Source organism: Salvelinus alpinus, chromosome 9 (genome assembly GCF_045679555.1).
Source record: "Salvelinus alpinus chromosome 9, SLU_Salpinus.1, whole genome shotgun sequence".
Taxonomy (NCBI): Eukaryota; Metazoa; Chordata; class Actinopteri; order Salmoniformes; family Salmonidae; genus Salvelinus; species Salvelinus alpinus.
In genome coordinates this window covers 61,635,234-61,650,542 of record NC_092094.1, presented here as the reverse complement: position 1 = coordinate 61,650,542, position 15,309 = coordinate 61,635,234, and the positions used below count along the sequence as shown (strand labels likewise).

Below are 15,309 nucleotides of genomic sequence, written 5' to 3'. Positions count from 1 at the left end.
AGTCTCTGTGTGTGTGAGAGAGAGAGAGTCTCTGTGTGTGTGAGAGAGAGAGAGTCTCTGTGTGTGTGAGAGAGAGAGAGTCTCTGTGTGTGAGAGAGAGAGAGTCTCTGTGTGTGAGAGAGAGAGAGAGTCTCTGTGTGTGTGAGAGAGAGAGAGTTTCTGTGTCTGAGAGAGAGAGAGAGAGAGAGAGTCTCTGTGTGTGAGAGAGTCTCTGTGTGTGTGAGAGAGAGAGAGTCTCTGTGTGTTTGAGAGAGAGAGAGTCTCTGTGTGTGTGAGAGAGAGTCTCTGTGTGTGTGAGAGAGAGAGAGTCTCTGTGTGTGTGAGAGAGAGAGAGTGTCAGAGAGAGAGAGTGTCTGAGAGAGAGAGAGTCTCTGTGTCTGAGAGAGAGTATGTGTGTGAGAGAGAGTATGTGTGTGAGAGAGAGAGAGTGTCTGTGTGTGTGAGAGAGAGTGTGTGTGTGTGAGAGAGAGAGAGTCTCTGTGTGTGAGAGAGAGAGAGTCTCTGTGTGAGAGAGAGAGAGTCTCTGTGTGTGAGAGAGAGAGTCTCTGTGTGTGAGAGAGAGAGAGAGTCTCTGTGTGTGAGAGAGAGAGAGTCTCTGTGTGTGAGAGAGAGAGAGTCTCTGTGTGTGAGAGAGAGAGAGTCTCTGTGTGTGAGAGAGAGAGAGTCTCTGTGTGTGAGAGAGAGAGAGTCTCTGTGTGTGAGAGAGAGAGAGTCTCTGTGTGTGAGAGAGAGAGAGTCTCTGTGTGTGAGAGAGAGAGAGTCTCTGTGTGTGAGAGAGAGAGAGTCTCTGTGTGAGAGAGAGAGAGTCTCTGTGTGTGTGAGAGAGAGTCTCTGTGTGTGTGTGAGAGAGAGAGAGTCTCTGTGTGTGTGTGAGAGAGAGAGAGTCTCTGTGTGTGTGAGAGAGTCTCTGTGTGTGTGAGACAGAGAGAGTCTCTGTGTGTGTGAGAGAGAGAGAGTCTCTGTGTGTGTGAGAGAGAGAGAGTCTCTGTGTGTGAGAGAGAGAGAGTCTCTGTGTGTGAGAGAGAGAGAGAGTCTCTGTGTGTGTGAGAGAGAGAGAGTCTCTGTGTCTGAGAGAGAGAGTCTCTGTGTGTGAGAGAGTCTCTGTGTGTGTGAGAGAGAGAGAGTCTCTGTGTGTGTGAGAGAGAGAGAGTATCTGTGTGTGTGAGAGAGAGTCTCTGTGTGTGTGAGAGAGAGAGAGTCTCTGTGTGTGTGAGAGAGAGAGAGTGTCTGAGAGAGAGAGAGTCTCTGTGTCTGAGAGAGAGTCTCTGTGTCTGAGAGAGAGTCTCTGTGTGTGAGAGAGAGTATGTGTGTGTGAGAGAGAGTATGTGTGTGAGAGAGAGAGAGTGTCTGTGTGTGTGAGAGAGAGTGTGTGTGTGAGAGAGAGAGAGTCTCTGTGTGTGAGAGAGAGAGAGTCTCTGTGTGTGAGAGAGAGAGAGTCTCTGTGTGTGAGAGAGAGAGTCTCTGTGTGTGAGAGAGAGTCTCTGTGTGTGAGAGAGAGAGAGTCTCTGTGTGTGAGAGAGAGAGAGTCTCTGTGTGTGAGAGAGAGAGAGTCTCTGTGTGTGAGAGAGAGAGAGTCTCTGTGTGTGAGAGAGAGAGAGTCTCTGTGTGTGAGAGAGAGAGAGTCTCTGTGTGTGAGAGAGAGAGAGTCTCTCTGTGTGTGAGAGAGTCTCTGTGTGTGAGAGAGAGAGAGTCTCTCTGTGTGTGAGAGAGTCTCTGTGTGTGTGAGAGAGAGAGAGTCTCTGTGTGTGTGAGAGAGAGAGAGTCTCTGTGTGTGAGAGAGAGAGAGAGTCTCTGTGTGTGAGAGAGAGAGAGAGTCTCTGTGTTTGAGAGAGAGAGAGAGAGAGTGTGTGTGTGACAGAGAGAGAGTCTGTGTGTGAGAGAGAGAGAGAGTCTGTGTGTGTGAGAGAGAGAGCGTCTGTGTGTGTGTGAGAGAGAGAGAGTCTGTGTGAGAGAGAGTCTGTGTGAGAGAGCGTCTGTGTGTGTGTGAGAGAGAGAGAGTCTGTGTGAGAGAGAGTCTGTGTGAGAGAGAGTCTGTGTGAGAGAGAGTCTGTGTGTGAGAGTGTCTGTGTGTGAGAGAGAGAGTGTCTCTGTGTGAGTGAGAGAGAGAGAGAGTGTCTGTGAGAGAGAGAGTGTCTCTGTGTGTCTGTGAGAGAGAGTGTCTCTGTGTGTGTGTGAGAGAGAGAGAGTGTCTCTGTGTGTGTGAGAGAGAGAGAGTGTCTGAGAGAGAGAGAGTCTCTGTGTCTGAGAGAGAGTATGTGTGTGTGAGAGAGAGTATGTGTGTGAGAGAGAGAGAGTGTCTGTGTGTGTGAGAGAGAGTGTGTGTGTGAGAGAGAGAGAGTCTCTGTGTGTGAGAGAGAGAGAGTCTCTGTGTGTGAGAGAGAGAGAGTCTCTGTGTGTGAGAGAGAGAGTCTCTGTGTGTGAGAGAGAGAGAGTCTCTGTGTGTGAGAGAGAGAGAGTCTCTGTGTGTGAGAGAGAGAGAGTCTCTGTGTGTGAGAGAGAGAGAGTCTCTGTGTGTGAGAGAGAGAGAGTCTCTCTGTGTGTGAGAGAGTCTCTGTGTGTGTGAGAGAGAGAGAGAGAGTCTCTGTGTGTGTGAGAGAGTCTCTGTGTGTGTGAGAGAGAGAGAGTCTCTGTGTGTGTGAGAGAGAGAGAGTCTCTGTGTGTGAGAGAGAGAGAGAGTCTCTGTGTGTGAGAGAGAGAGAGAGTCTCTGTGTTTGAGAGAGAGAGAGAGAGAGAGAGTGTGTGTGTGACAGAGAGAGTCTGTTTGTGAGAGAGAGAGAGAGTCTGTGTGTGTGAGAGAGAGAGCGTCTGTGTGTGTGTGAGAGAGAGAGAGTCTGTGTGAGAGAGAGTCTGTGTGAGAGAGAGTCTGTGTGTGAGAGTGTCTGTGTGTGAGAGAGAGAGTGTCTCTGTGTGAGTGAGAGAGAGAGAGAGTGTCTGTGAGAGAGAGAGTGTCTCTGTGTGTCTGTGAGAGAGAGTGTCTCTGTGTGTGTGTGAGAGAGAGAGAGTGTCTCTGTGTGTGTGAGAGAGAGAGAGTGTCTCTGTGTGTGTGAGAGAGAGAGAGTGTCTCTGTGTGTGTGTGAGAGAGAGAGAGTGTCTCTGTGTGTGTGTGAGAGAGAGAGTGTCTCTGTGTGTGTGAGAGAGAGAGAGTGTCTCTGTGTGTGTGAGAGAGAGAGAGTGTCTCTGTGTGAGAGAGAGAGTGTCTCTGTGTGAGAGAGAGAGTGTCTCTGTGTGTGAGAGAGAGAGAGTGTCTCTGTGTGTGAGAGAGAGAGAGTGTCTCTGTGTGTGTGAGAGAGAGAGAGTGTCTCTGTGTGTGTGTGAGAGAGAGAGAGTGTCTCTGTGTGTGTGAGAGAGAGAGAGAGTCTGTGTGTGTGAGAGAGAGAGAGTGTCTCTGTGTGTGTGAGAGAGAGAGTGTCTGTGTGTGTGAGAGAGAGAGTCTCTGTGTGTGAGAGAGAGAGAGTCTATGTGTGTGAGAGAGAGAGAGTGTCTGTGTGTGAGAGAGAGAGAGTGTCTGTGTGTGAGAGAGAGAGAGTGTCTGTGTGTGAGAGAGAGAGAGTGTCTGTGTGTGAGAGAGAGAGAGTGTCTGTGTGTGAGAGAGAGAGAGTGTCTCTGTGTGAGAGAGAGAGAGAGAGAGTGTCTCTGTGAGAGAGAGAGAGAGTGTCTCTGTGTGAGAGAGAGAGAGAGTGTCTCTGTGAGAGAGAGAGAGAGTGTCTCTGTGTGTGAGAGAGAGAGAGTGTCTCTGTGTGTGAGAGAGAGAGAGTGTCTGTGCGTGAGAGAGAGAGAGTCTCTGTATGCGTGAGAGAGTCTCTGTGTGCGTGAGAGAGAGAGAGAGAGTGTGTGTGAGAGAGTCTCTGTGTGTGAGAGAGAGTGTCTCTGTGTGTGTGAGAGAGAGAGAGTCTCTGTGTGTGTGTGAGAGAGAGAGAGTGTCTCTGTGTGTGTGAGAGAGAGTGTCTGTGTGTGAGAGAGAGAGTGTCTGTGTGTGAGAGAGAGAGTGTCTGTGTGAGAGAGAGAGAGTGTCTATGTGTGAGAGAGAGAGTGTGTCTGTGTGTGAGAGAGAGTGTCTGTGTGTGAGAGAGAGAGAGTGTCTGTGTGTGAGAGAGAGAGAGTGTCTGTGTGTGAGAGAGAGAGAGTGTCTGTGTGTGAGAGAGAGAGAGTGTCTGTGTGTGAGAGAGAGAGTGTGTCTGTGTGTGAGAGAGAGAGAGTCTCTGTGTGTGAGAGAGAGAGTGTCTGTGTGTGACAGAGAGAGAGAGTCTCTGTGTGTGAAAGAGAGAGAGAGTGTGTGAGAGGGGGAGAGTCTGTGAGAGAGAGTTTGTGTGAGAGAGAGAGAGAGAGTGTGTGTGAGAGAGTCTCTGTGTGTGAGAGAGAGAGAGTCTCTGTGTGTGAGAGAGAGAGAGTCTCTGTGTGTGAGAGAGAGAGAGTCTCTGTGTGTGAGAGAGAGAGAGTCTCTGTGTGTGAGAGAGTGTCTGTGTGTGTGAGAGAGAGTGTCTGTGTGTGAGAGAGAGTGTCTGTGTGTGAGAGAGAGAGAGTGTCTGTGTGTGAGAGAGAGAGAGTCTCTGTGTGTGTGAGAGAGAGAGAGTCTCTGTGTGTGTGAGAGAGAGAGAGTCTCTGTGTGTGTGAGAGAGTCTCTGTGTGTGTGAGAGAGACTGTCTTGCTTATTGGGAAGCACAAAGCAAAATGCAGTGCTATCTGGCCCTAAATCGACACTACACCGTGGCTAAATATTTGACCATGGTTACTGATCCAAAACCTTAGAAAAACCTTGACAAAGTACAGGCTCAGTGAGCACAGCCTTGCCATTGAGAAGGGTAGACACAGGAAAACCTGGCTCCCTGTAGAGGAAAGGCTGTGCAACCACAGCAGAACCTGAGACAGCTGCATTTCCTGACAAAATGTCAAAAATATAAAACGATTAGAGTGTCATTTCCCCAATTTGAAACCCTTATTCAAGGTTTCAAAGACCTCTCTGATGAGGATAGGTTACCCGTCCTGTTGGGGGAGGATACAGAGAGCTGTGGGTTGACAGCGCACTACATTGCTGCCTGCCATAAGATGAGGGACAGTGTCTGACAGACCAATCATCCTTCACCTACTGTATGCTCATTGTTGAATGTATGGTTATTTTGACCCTTGGTTATTGTTGTTACTGTTGTCCCGTTGACAATTTTGAATCTTATTATCTTAATATTGTAAATATCCAAAGTAAGCTTTGGCAATATATACATTGTTACGTCATGCCAATAAAGCAAATTTAATTGAATTGACTGTGAGAGAGAGACTGTCTGTGTCTGGGAGAGAGAGACTGTCTGTGTCTGGGAGAGAGAGACTGTCTGTGTCTGGGAGAGAGAGACTGTCTGTGTCTGGGAGAGAGAGACTGTCTGTGTCTGAGAGAGAGAGACTGTCTGTGTCTGAGAGAGAGAGACTGTCTGTGTCTGAGAGAGAGAGACTGTCTGTGTCTGAGAGAGAGAGACTGTCTGTGTCTGAGAGAGAGAGAGAGACTGTGTGTGGGAGAGAGAGAGAGAGACTGTCTGTGTCTGGGAGAGAGAGACTGTCTGTCTGAGAGAGAGAGAGACTGTCTGTCTGAGAGAGAGAGAGACTGTCTGTGTCTGAGAGAGAGACGGTCTGTGTCTGAGAGAGAGACGGTCTGTGTCTGAGAGAGAGACGGTCTGTGTCTGAGAGAGAGACGGTCTGTGTCTGAGAGAGAGACGGTCTGTGTCTGAGAGAGAGACTGTCTGTGTCTGAGAGAGAGACTGTCTTGTGTCTGAGAGAGAGACTGTCTTGTGTCTGAGAGAGAGACTGTCTTGTGTCTGAGAGACTGTGTCTGTCTGTCTGAGAGAGAGAGTCTGTGTCTGAGAGAGAGAGTCTGTGTCTGAGAGAGAGAGACTGTGTCTGTCTGGGAGAGAGAGAGACTGTGTCTGTCTGGGAGAGAGAGAGAGAGACTGTGTCTGGGAGAGAGAGAGAGGGACTGTCTGTGTGTGGGAGAGAGAGAGAGACTGTCTGTGTCTGAGAGAGAGACTGTCTTGTGTCTGAGAGACTGTGTCTGTCTGTCTGAGAGAGAGAGTCTGTGTCTGAGAGAGAGAGACTGTGTCTGTCTGGGAGAGAGAGAGAGACTGTGTCTGTCTGGGAGAGAGAGAGAGACTGTGTCTGTCTGGGAGAGAGAGACTGTCTGTGTCTGGGAGAGAGAGAGGGACTGTCTGTGTCTGGGAGAGAGAGAGAGGGACTGTCTGTGTCTGGGAGAGAGAGAGAGGGACTGTCTGTGTCTGGGAGAGAGAGAGAGACTGTGTCTGGGAGAGAGAGAGAGAGACTGTGTGTGGGAGAGAGAGAGAGAGACTGTCTGTGTGTGGGAGAGAGAGAGAGACTGTCTGTGTGTGGGAGAGAGAGAGAGACTGTCTGTGTGTGGGAGAGAGAGAGAGACTGTCTGTGTGTGGGAGAGAGAGAGAGACTGTCTGTGTCTGGGAGAGAGAGAGAGACTGTCTGTGTCTGGGAGAGAGAGAGAGACTGTCTGTGTCTGGGAGAGAGAGAGAGACTGTCTGTGTCTGGGAGAGAGAGAGAGAGACTGTCTGTGTGTGGGAGAGAGAGAGAGACTGTCTGTGTGTGGGAGAGAGAGAGAGACTGTCTGTGTCGGAGAGAGAGACTGTCTTTGTCTGGGAGAGAGAGACTGTCTTTGTCTGAGAGAGAGAGAGAGACTGTCTGTGTCTGGGAGAGAGAGAGAGACTGTGTGTCTGGGAGAGAGAGAGAGACTGTCTGTGTCTGGGAGAGAGAGAGAGAGAGACTGTCTGTGTCTGGGAGAGAGAGACTGTCTGTGTCTGGGAGAGAGAGAGACTGTCTGTGTCTGGGAGAGAGAGAGACTGTCTGTGTCTGGGAGAGAGAGACTGTCTGTGTCTGGGAGAGAGAGACTGTCTGTGTCTGGGAGAGAGAGAGAGACTGTCTGTGTCTGGGAGAGAGAGAGAGACTGTCTGTGTCTGGGAGAGAGAGACTGTCTGTGTCTGGGAGAGAGAGAGACTGTCTGTGTCTGGGAGAGAGAGAGACTGTCTGTGTCTGGGAGAGAGAGAGACTGTCTGTGTCTGGGAGAGAGAGAGAGACTGTCTGTGTCTGGGAGAGAGAGACTGTCTGTGTCTGGGAGAGAGAGACTGTCTGAGAGAGAGAGAGACTGTCTGAGAGAGAGAGAGACTGTCGGAGAGAGAGAGACTGTGTCTGTCTGGGAGAGAGAGAGACTGTGTCTGTCTGGGAGAGAGAGAGACTGTGTCTGTCTGGGAGAGAGAGAGAGACTGTCTGTGTCTGGGAGAGAGAGAGAGACTGTCTGTGTCTGGGAGAGAGAGAGAGACTGTCTGTGTCTGGGAGAGAGAGAGGGACTGTCTGTGTCTGGGAGAGAGAGAGAGACTGTCTGTGTCTGGGAGAGAGAGAGAGACTGTCTGTGTCTGAGAGAGAGAGACTGTCTGAGAGAGAGAGAGAGAGAGAGAGACTGTCTGTGTCTGGGAGAGAGAGAGACTGACTGTCTGGGAGAGAGAGAGACTGTCTGTGTGTGGGACAGAGAGAGAGACTGTCTGTGTCTGGGAGAGAGAGAGACTGTCTGTGTGTGGGAGAGAGAGAGAGACTGTCTGTGTGTGGGAGAGAGAGAGAGACTGTCTGTGTGTGGGAGAGAGAGAGAGACTGTCTGTGTGTGGGAGAGAGAGAGAGACTGTCTGTGTGTGGGAGAGAGAGAGAGACTGTCTGTGTGTGGGAGAGAGAGAGAGACTGTCTGTGTCTGGGAGAGAGAGACTTTCTTTGTCTGGGAGAGAGAGAGACTGTCTGTCTGGGAGAGAGAGACTGTCTTTGTCTGGGAGAGAGAGACTGTCTGAGAGAGAGAGAGAGACTGTCTGTGCTGGGAGAGAGAGACTGCCTGTGTGTGGGAGAGAGAGAGAGACTGTCTGTGTCTGGGAGAGAGAGAGAGACTGTCTGTGTCTGGGAGAGAGAGAGAGACTGTCTGTGTCTGGGAGAGAGAGAGAGACTGTCTGTGTCTGGGAGAGAGAGAGAGACTGTCTGTGTCTGGGAGAGAGAGCGAGACTGTGAGAGAGACTGTGTCTGTGAGGGAGAGAGAATGTCTGAGAGGGAGAGAGAAGCGAAAGCTTTGGTGATAGAGAAAGGAGTTGGTTAGTGTCTGTGTCTACGGTCTATAGCACGCAAACGTTTGTGTGTAACACCTCATGGCCCCCTGTCTTGTCGGCTAAGTGAGTAAAGACCAAGGGCTTAGGGGACAAGGGGTTGGTGGCCAGTTGCCATTTCAGATTCACCCTAGAATCTGTCTCACCCTAGAATCTGTCTCACCCTAGAATCTGTCTCACCCTAGAATCTGTCTCACCCTCTCCCTCTGTGTCTCCAGGTGCAGCAGCAGACGTTTGAGTTCCCTGACATCTTCACCGAGAAGGATGTGAAGTCAGCCGAGGGCTCGGTGGAGGAGATGCAGGAGAAGTTCATGGAGGATGAGAAACAGAGGCAGAAACCGGACCTTCGCAGGGGAGGGGTCACAGAGTGGTTCGGCCTCTAGAGAGAGAGTGTGTGTGCGTTAGGAGATATGCACTGCTGGTGTGTGGGTTTGTTTTTGAGAGAGTGTTAATATTGTGTGTCATCATGTACAGATTTGTATCCGCAACAAGTCCGTTTGGTGGAAACACCACTGGTGGGAAAATGTGCATCTTTTCTTTATGCCGATTTTGGAATATTCGTATGAAAATCTGTCGCCAATTGGATGGAAACCGAGCTACTGTCATTGTACGAATGCAACATGTGACCAATAGCTGTTCAGACATAATATTAATTGCTGAAATTACAATGGAAAATAATTAAAATAGGGTTTTTCAACATTTGAGACATTCTCTGTTGTCAGGTAACACCACTTATACCAGTGTTGACCGACCCTCCTCCTGGAGAACTAATGGGTGTCCGGGATTTTGCTCTGAACCTGCTGTAAACACACCCGATTCAACAAGCCACTGTTTTAATGAGAGTAGCTGAATCCTGCTGATCAACTGTCAAATCAGTTGTGTCAGAGCAGAGCTAGAACAAAACCCTGCACCCCCTAGTCGTTTTCAAACAGGAGGGTTGGCCACCTCTCCCTGAAGGACAAGGCTACTGTGTGGGGAATGTGTTTTCAGTGCTTCTCAATCTGTCTGTGTGAGTGTTTGACAATACGATTCAGTTCACCTCAATCTGTCTGTGTGAGTGTTTTACCGTACGATTCAGTTCACCTCAATCTGTCTGTGTGAGTGTTTGACCGTACGATTCAGTTCACCTCAATCTGTCTGTGTGAGTGTTTGACCGTACGATTCAGTGCACCTCAATCTGTCTGTGTGAGTGTTTGACCGTACGATTCAGTGCACCTCAATCTGTCTGTGTGAGTGTTTGACTGTACGATTCAGTTCCCCTCAATCTGTCTGTGTGAGTGTTTGACCGTACGATTCAGTTCCCCTCAATCTGTCTGTGTGAGTGTTTGACCGTACGATTCAGTTCCCCTCAATCTGTCTGTGTGAGTGTTTTACTGTGAACTACTGTACAAGGAGAAGCTAATAAAAAGTAACCTGTCAGGCCTCTGCTTACTGTTACATTTACTCTCTTTAGCCGATCACTGCCGTGTTTTTCCTTGGACCTGGGCACTTCCAATACCACGCTCCACACACACACAGTACCCATGCAGCACGGCGGTGCCAAAGTGGTCCAGTTATTGTGATAAAGTAATGAGCTGTGCTACGAGCTGGCAACGGACCAGAAGGATGAAAGCCCGACTTACGGTAATAGGGCCTTAATAGGGGCCTTAAGGGAGGGTCAGGGGATACGTCCCAAATGGCAGCCTAAGGCTCTGGTCGAGATGAGTGCACTATATAAGGAGGTGGATGCCATTTGGGACAGAGCCCGGGTATACTCTCCCAAGGCTGTCTAAGAACTACCATTGTGGGATAAACCCAGGGCCTTACTGAAACTGTCCTCCAGCCGTGACCACAAAATGGCAGCGTGTCCATGTGGGTTCCAGTCCTTCATACCTCAGTCCTCTGACCACGCCGAGCCAACCGGACTATCGCCAAGGAGAATGTCAATATTGATCCTGTTGGCCATTGTGTTGTGCCTGGAACCACACACCCCCTGCGTAGCTATAAAACTATTTGACTTAGAACAAAACAAGGCCCCCACCAAACTTTCTCCATCTCTTTCTCTCTCTGTCACGCTTTTTTCCCTCCACCTCATCCCTCCCTGGTTGTCCAGAGAAGCAGCTGGAGAGGGAAAGAGCGAGCGAGCCCAAATTCCCCTCTGCTCTCCTCACCTCCTGAAGAGACCCCACATGAAAGTTGGGAAATCTAGGCTCTGGTGTTTGCCAAGCAACTATGTCTCCCTCCTCTCTTCCTCTCCTCCCTCCCCATACCCAATAAAACACTGGGAGCACAATGCATTTCCCCCAGCAGTGCAGCAGTGTCTGCAGCTGGCACTACTTTCCCTGTTTATTCACACAATGTTCTCCCTGCCTGTCAGGATACAGGAGGCTACAGGGTGTGGTGTGAGGGGGGGGGATGGGGCCATGTAGAGGGTTTAACTAAACATGATTATTTGTTTCTCTGAAATGAAACCATCAAGTGATATATTTCAAATTAATACATGTCTTGGAAATATACATGTCGTACAACCCCATTTCATGATTAGATGGTGAAAAAAAAAACACCAATCTCTTTCATAAGTTCTTTAAACAATAAAAGCTAATTGACCAATATTTCTCAAAATGCATATATATCATTTTGGAATGATACTTTATTTAATCTACACAATATATTATATCTGAACATTTTGTAAATGGTCCGTTCTGAATGTCCATTGCCCCAGGTGTACATAATCAAGTCAAATAAATTAACCAATCTATATTTTGTACAGATAAGTTGTGACGCCTAGCTACTGTATGACTCTTTCGACATGCCACTGAAAAGGTTGAAAACCGCATTTCATTTTGTGATACCTGAAAATACTGCAGAGAGTAATTGAAAGCGACCTTGCAAACAGCAAGTTGGATGCTTAGTAAACGCAACTTCGAACCTCTTTGTTCATCTGAGTGTAAGAGTTCTTTTTTCAAACACACACAAAGCCATCTTTAAAGGGATAGCTTGCTCAGAATACAAACTAACGTGATTTTCAACCTACCTTGGCTGTATTTGATTCAAGATGGCAGGTTTGAGATATTTAGTTTCCTTTCGACACTTACTTACTAGCCATATGTTGTTACTGTTAGCATTCTCAGTGACACTTACCATTAAACTGTTCTTATGACGTTGTAATAAAACTATATTTGCTTTTGGAGCCATTTGTTTTAGTCCTATTAAGTTACGACTTTGAAGAGGCTTGTAATGACGTGTCAAACACACCCTGGTAATGGCTGGAATGGGCTCAATGGAATACATGGTGAACTGAAAAGAAAAACACAGCCATTTTCCCAGCCAAAGATAGTAGTCACAAAAAGCAGAAATAGAGATACAATTAATCACTAACCTTTGATGATCTTCATCAGATGACACTCATAGGACATCATGTTACACAATACATTTATGTTTTGTTCGATAATGTGCATATTTTTATATATCCACAAATCTCGGTTTACATTGGCGCCATGTTCAGAAATGCCTCCAAAATATCCGGAGAAATTGCAGAGAGCCACGTCAAATAACAGAAATACTCATCATAAACTTTGATGAAAGATACATGTTTTACATAGAATTAAAGATACACTTGTTCTTAATGCAACCGCTGTCAGATTTCAAAAAAACTTTACGGAAAAAGCAAACCATGCAATAATCTGAGACGGCGCTCAGATAGAAACAACATTTCTCTGCCATGTTGGGAGTCAACAGAAATACGAAATTACATCATAAATATTCCCTTACCTTTGAGGATCTTCATCAGAATGCAGTCCCAGGAATCCTAGTTCCACAATAAATCGTTGTTTTGTTCGATAATGTCCATTACATCTGTCTAAGTAGCTACTTTTGCTAGCATGTTTAGTGCACATGTCCAAACGCTCGCGCAGATGCAGGCGAACTCGGACGAAAACTTCAAAAAGTTATATAACAGGTCGAATAAACTGGTCAAACTAAGTAGAGAATCAATCTTCAGGATGTTGTTATCATAACTATCCAATAACGTTTCAACCGGAGAATTCCTTTGTGTCTCTAGAAGTTATGAAAAGCAAGACGATATTTTTTGGAACGCGCGTGACCAGGAACTGGCATTCTGCCAGACCAATGACTGAAACACCTCCCATCCGGCTCAACATCACAGTAGAGGCTTCATTCCACGTTCTACAGACTGTTGACATCTAGTGGAAGGCGTAGGAAGTGCAAACAGATCTTACAGGGAATTGAATAGGCGATGAGTTGAACATCGACCAGCCTCAGAATTCTCACTTCCTGTTTGGATTTTTTCTCAGGTGTTTGCCTGCCATATGAGTTCTGTTATACTCACAGACATCATTCAAACAGTTTTAGAAACTTCAGAGTGTTTTATATCCAATAGTAATAATAATATGCATATATTAGCATATGGGACAGAATAGGAGGCAGTTCACTATGGGCACGCAATTCATCCAAAAGTGAAAATGCTGCCCCCTATCACAAAGAGGTTAACAAGAAATTTGTGGAGTGGTTGAAAAACAAGTTTTAATGACTCCAACCTAAGTGTATGTAAACTTCCGACTTCAACTGTATATTGCATTTTCCAAGAGTCTAGCTAAAACAACATGGCCTCTATGAGCTAATGAACTTGCATGAAAGTTTTTTCCTGTCCAACAGCGCCACCGTGCGGCCAAACTCAAACATATTCTACAGGTTAGCTAGACACCTCACTGAGTGTGTGTGCCACAGTTCATCACTCTCAGTTGAACAGATCAAGAGATATAAACATCTGCCCAGGTATACCACCTCCGTGTGGTCGATCTGAATGCGCTTGCATATGTTGAGACTTGACAGGGTTTGGAACATGTGCACCAATTTTTGTTAAAATACGATTTTCCGTGTCTGATCTATAGGCATTTGTGTGCCAGACCACTCCCACATTAATGTTTATTGGTCAGTATGTTGTTTGACATACTAGCCTTGAAAATATTGCATTGGGAGACATTAGCCCATAGATGCCATGTATTAAGATGTGTGCAGATAGGTCGTTCTGTGCCAAAGAAGTAAAGTTTTAAGTGTTTCTAAATAAATATTAGAAAGACCAGGCTGTCTCACAGCCGACCGTGACGGGGGAGACCGATGAGGCGGCGCACAATTGGTCCAGCATCACCCGGGTTAGAGGAGGGTTTGGCCGGTTGGGATTTCCTTATCCCATCGGGCTCTAGCGACTCCTTGTTGCGGGCCCGGCGCCTGCAAGCTGACTTCAGTCGCCAGCAGGCTGGTGTTTCCTCCGACACATTGATGCGGCTTGGCTTCTGGTTTAAGCAAGCAGTGTGTCAAGAAGCAGTGCGGCTTGACAAGGTCGTGTTTCGGAGGACGCATGGCTCTCGACCTTCGCCTGTCCCGAGTCCGTAGTGGAGTTACATCGATGGGACAAGACTGTAACTACCAATTTGATATCACGGGGAGAAAAATGAGTAAAAATAATTATAATGTTCTTTACAAGGTAAAGAAGGAAAAAAATCTGAACTTAAACAGAAATATGATCTTTTACTTCTGAAGAGAGATAACAACTACAGGTTAAACTCAAATAAAGCATACTACTTAATGGCAAATAAACCTGGTAAATATCTCACAGCTCTCACAAAATGAACACACACCAAGTCAATTATAATTTTAAAAGATAAAGATACAAATGCGGTAATTAGAAACAACAATGTGATTAATGACTATTTTAAAAGCTTCTATGAAAATGTATATAAACCAGAATTAAACAGTTGGATGAATCATATAGCCTTCTTAGACCCAACAACCCTGAAGAAATTATCAGCAGACAAAAAATTATCACTACAAATAGAGATCCCACGAAAGTAAATATGAAATACTTTTAAAACATTTGCATGGAGAAAAAGCACCAGGAATGGATGGCTTTCCCATAGAATTGTGTTAAAGTAGCGCCCATATTTACCCAAATGACAAAAATCACTCAATCAGTCACTCAATTCGGTACTTCCTAGCTCCATGTATCAAACAGTTATTTTAGATATATTAACACCAGGAAAATCTGGATAGTCCCCTGCGGATTTTAATAAATTGTGACAAAATAAACAAAATTTGCCATTCAAAGCTTATAAGCAATAGAATGGCAAAAGTCTTACCAGACTTAATATATGTCATTCAAACGATGTTTATCATAGACACTTACAAACAAATACAAGTTACATTTTCAGTTTAATACAATATGCAAAAAACCCAAGATATAGCTGTATCAACAATGGCTGTTGATGCCGAAAAGGCTTTAGACTGGCTTGAATGTCTTTTTCTATTCAAAACTTTGGAGGCTTTCAACTTTCTGGCTGAAATAATAAATGCAATAAAAAATATTATATAAATATCTTAAAACAAGAATATAAACAAATAATACATTATCTGATGAAATTGCTTTAGAAATGAGCACAAGACAGGGACGTCCTCTTTCCCCACTTATTTGCTGTTGATCTCCTGTTATACATGACCAATATTGAAAAGTCGATGCCCCCTTTGCTAAGAATATTTTCAGAGTTCTTTAGAATCTCAGGTTATAAACTTAATCCCGAAAAAAATGAAATAATGGCAATAGGAAAAAGAAAAAGAATAACTCACGATCTACAGCAATCCTTTAAGTGGACCACTAAAAATATGAAATACTTCGGATGCTTAAGTGACAACAAACAAATCTTTTAAAGATAACTTTATTCCATTAGTCAACTATTTGAAAGCCGATCTAATTAAATATAACAATATTCCCATAAATCTTATAGGTGGAATAAACCTGTAAGTAGACCTTATTTTCGGTAATACCAATTACCCCACCAAAGACATTCTTTAATAAAGTATATTCGGTCATAACAGACTTTATGTGGGAAAATAATATTCATAGAATTAAAAGGACATTTTATATCTTCACAAAGTCTGATGGTTTTAACCTTCCAGACTTGGAATTGTATCAACTCGTTACCCAATACTTTTACTTGTGACATATAGTTAAATGCACTGAAGAGGAACAAATGGGTACATCTTTAAGATGCACATGCTCATCCCCAGAATCTTTTTATGTGTCTATTTTCAAAGGATGAGCTACTTCTGCACTCCTTGCCACACTGACCTCAACACCAAACATATCATGCAATATGCCTTTGATGTATTTTGGACAATTTGTAAT

At 45.8% G+C, this 15,309-nt stretch overlaps 1 protein-coding gene across 1 annotated transcript in view; it reads left to right on the top strand.

Annotated features, from left to right (window-relative positions):
- mrpl23 (mitochondrial ribosomal protein L23) overlaps positions 1 to 9,554 on the top strand; it is a 121,958-nt gene extending 112,404 nt beyond the window's left edge. Inside the window, exon 5 of the mRNA XM_071326844.1 lies at positions 8,351 to 9,554. Within this exon, the coding sequence (XP_071182945.1) occupies positions 8,351 to 8,515 (165 nt within the window). The 3' untranslated portion in view covers positions 8,516 to 9,554. The remainder of the gene's footprint in view (positions 1 to 8,350) is intronic.
- The last annotated feature ends 5,755 nt before the right edge of the window (positions 9,555 to 15,309 follow it).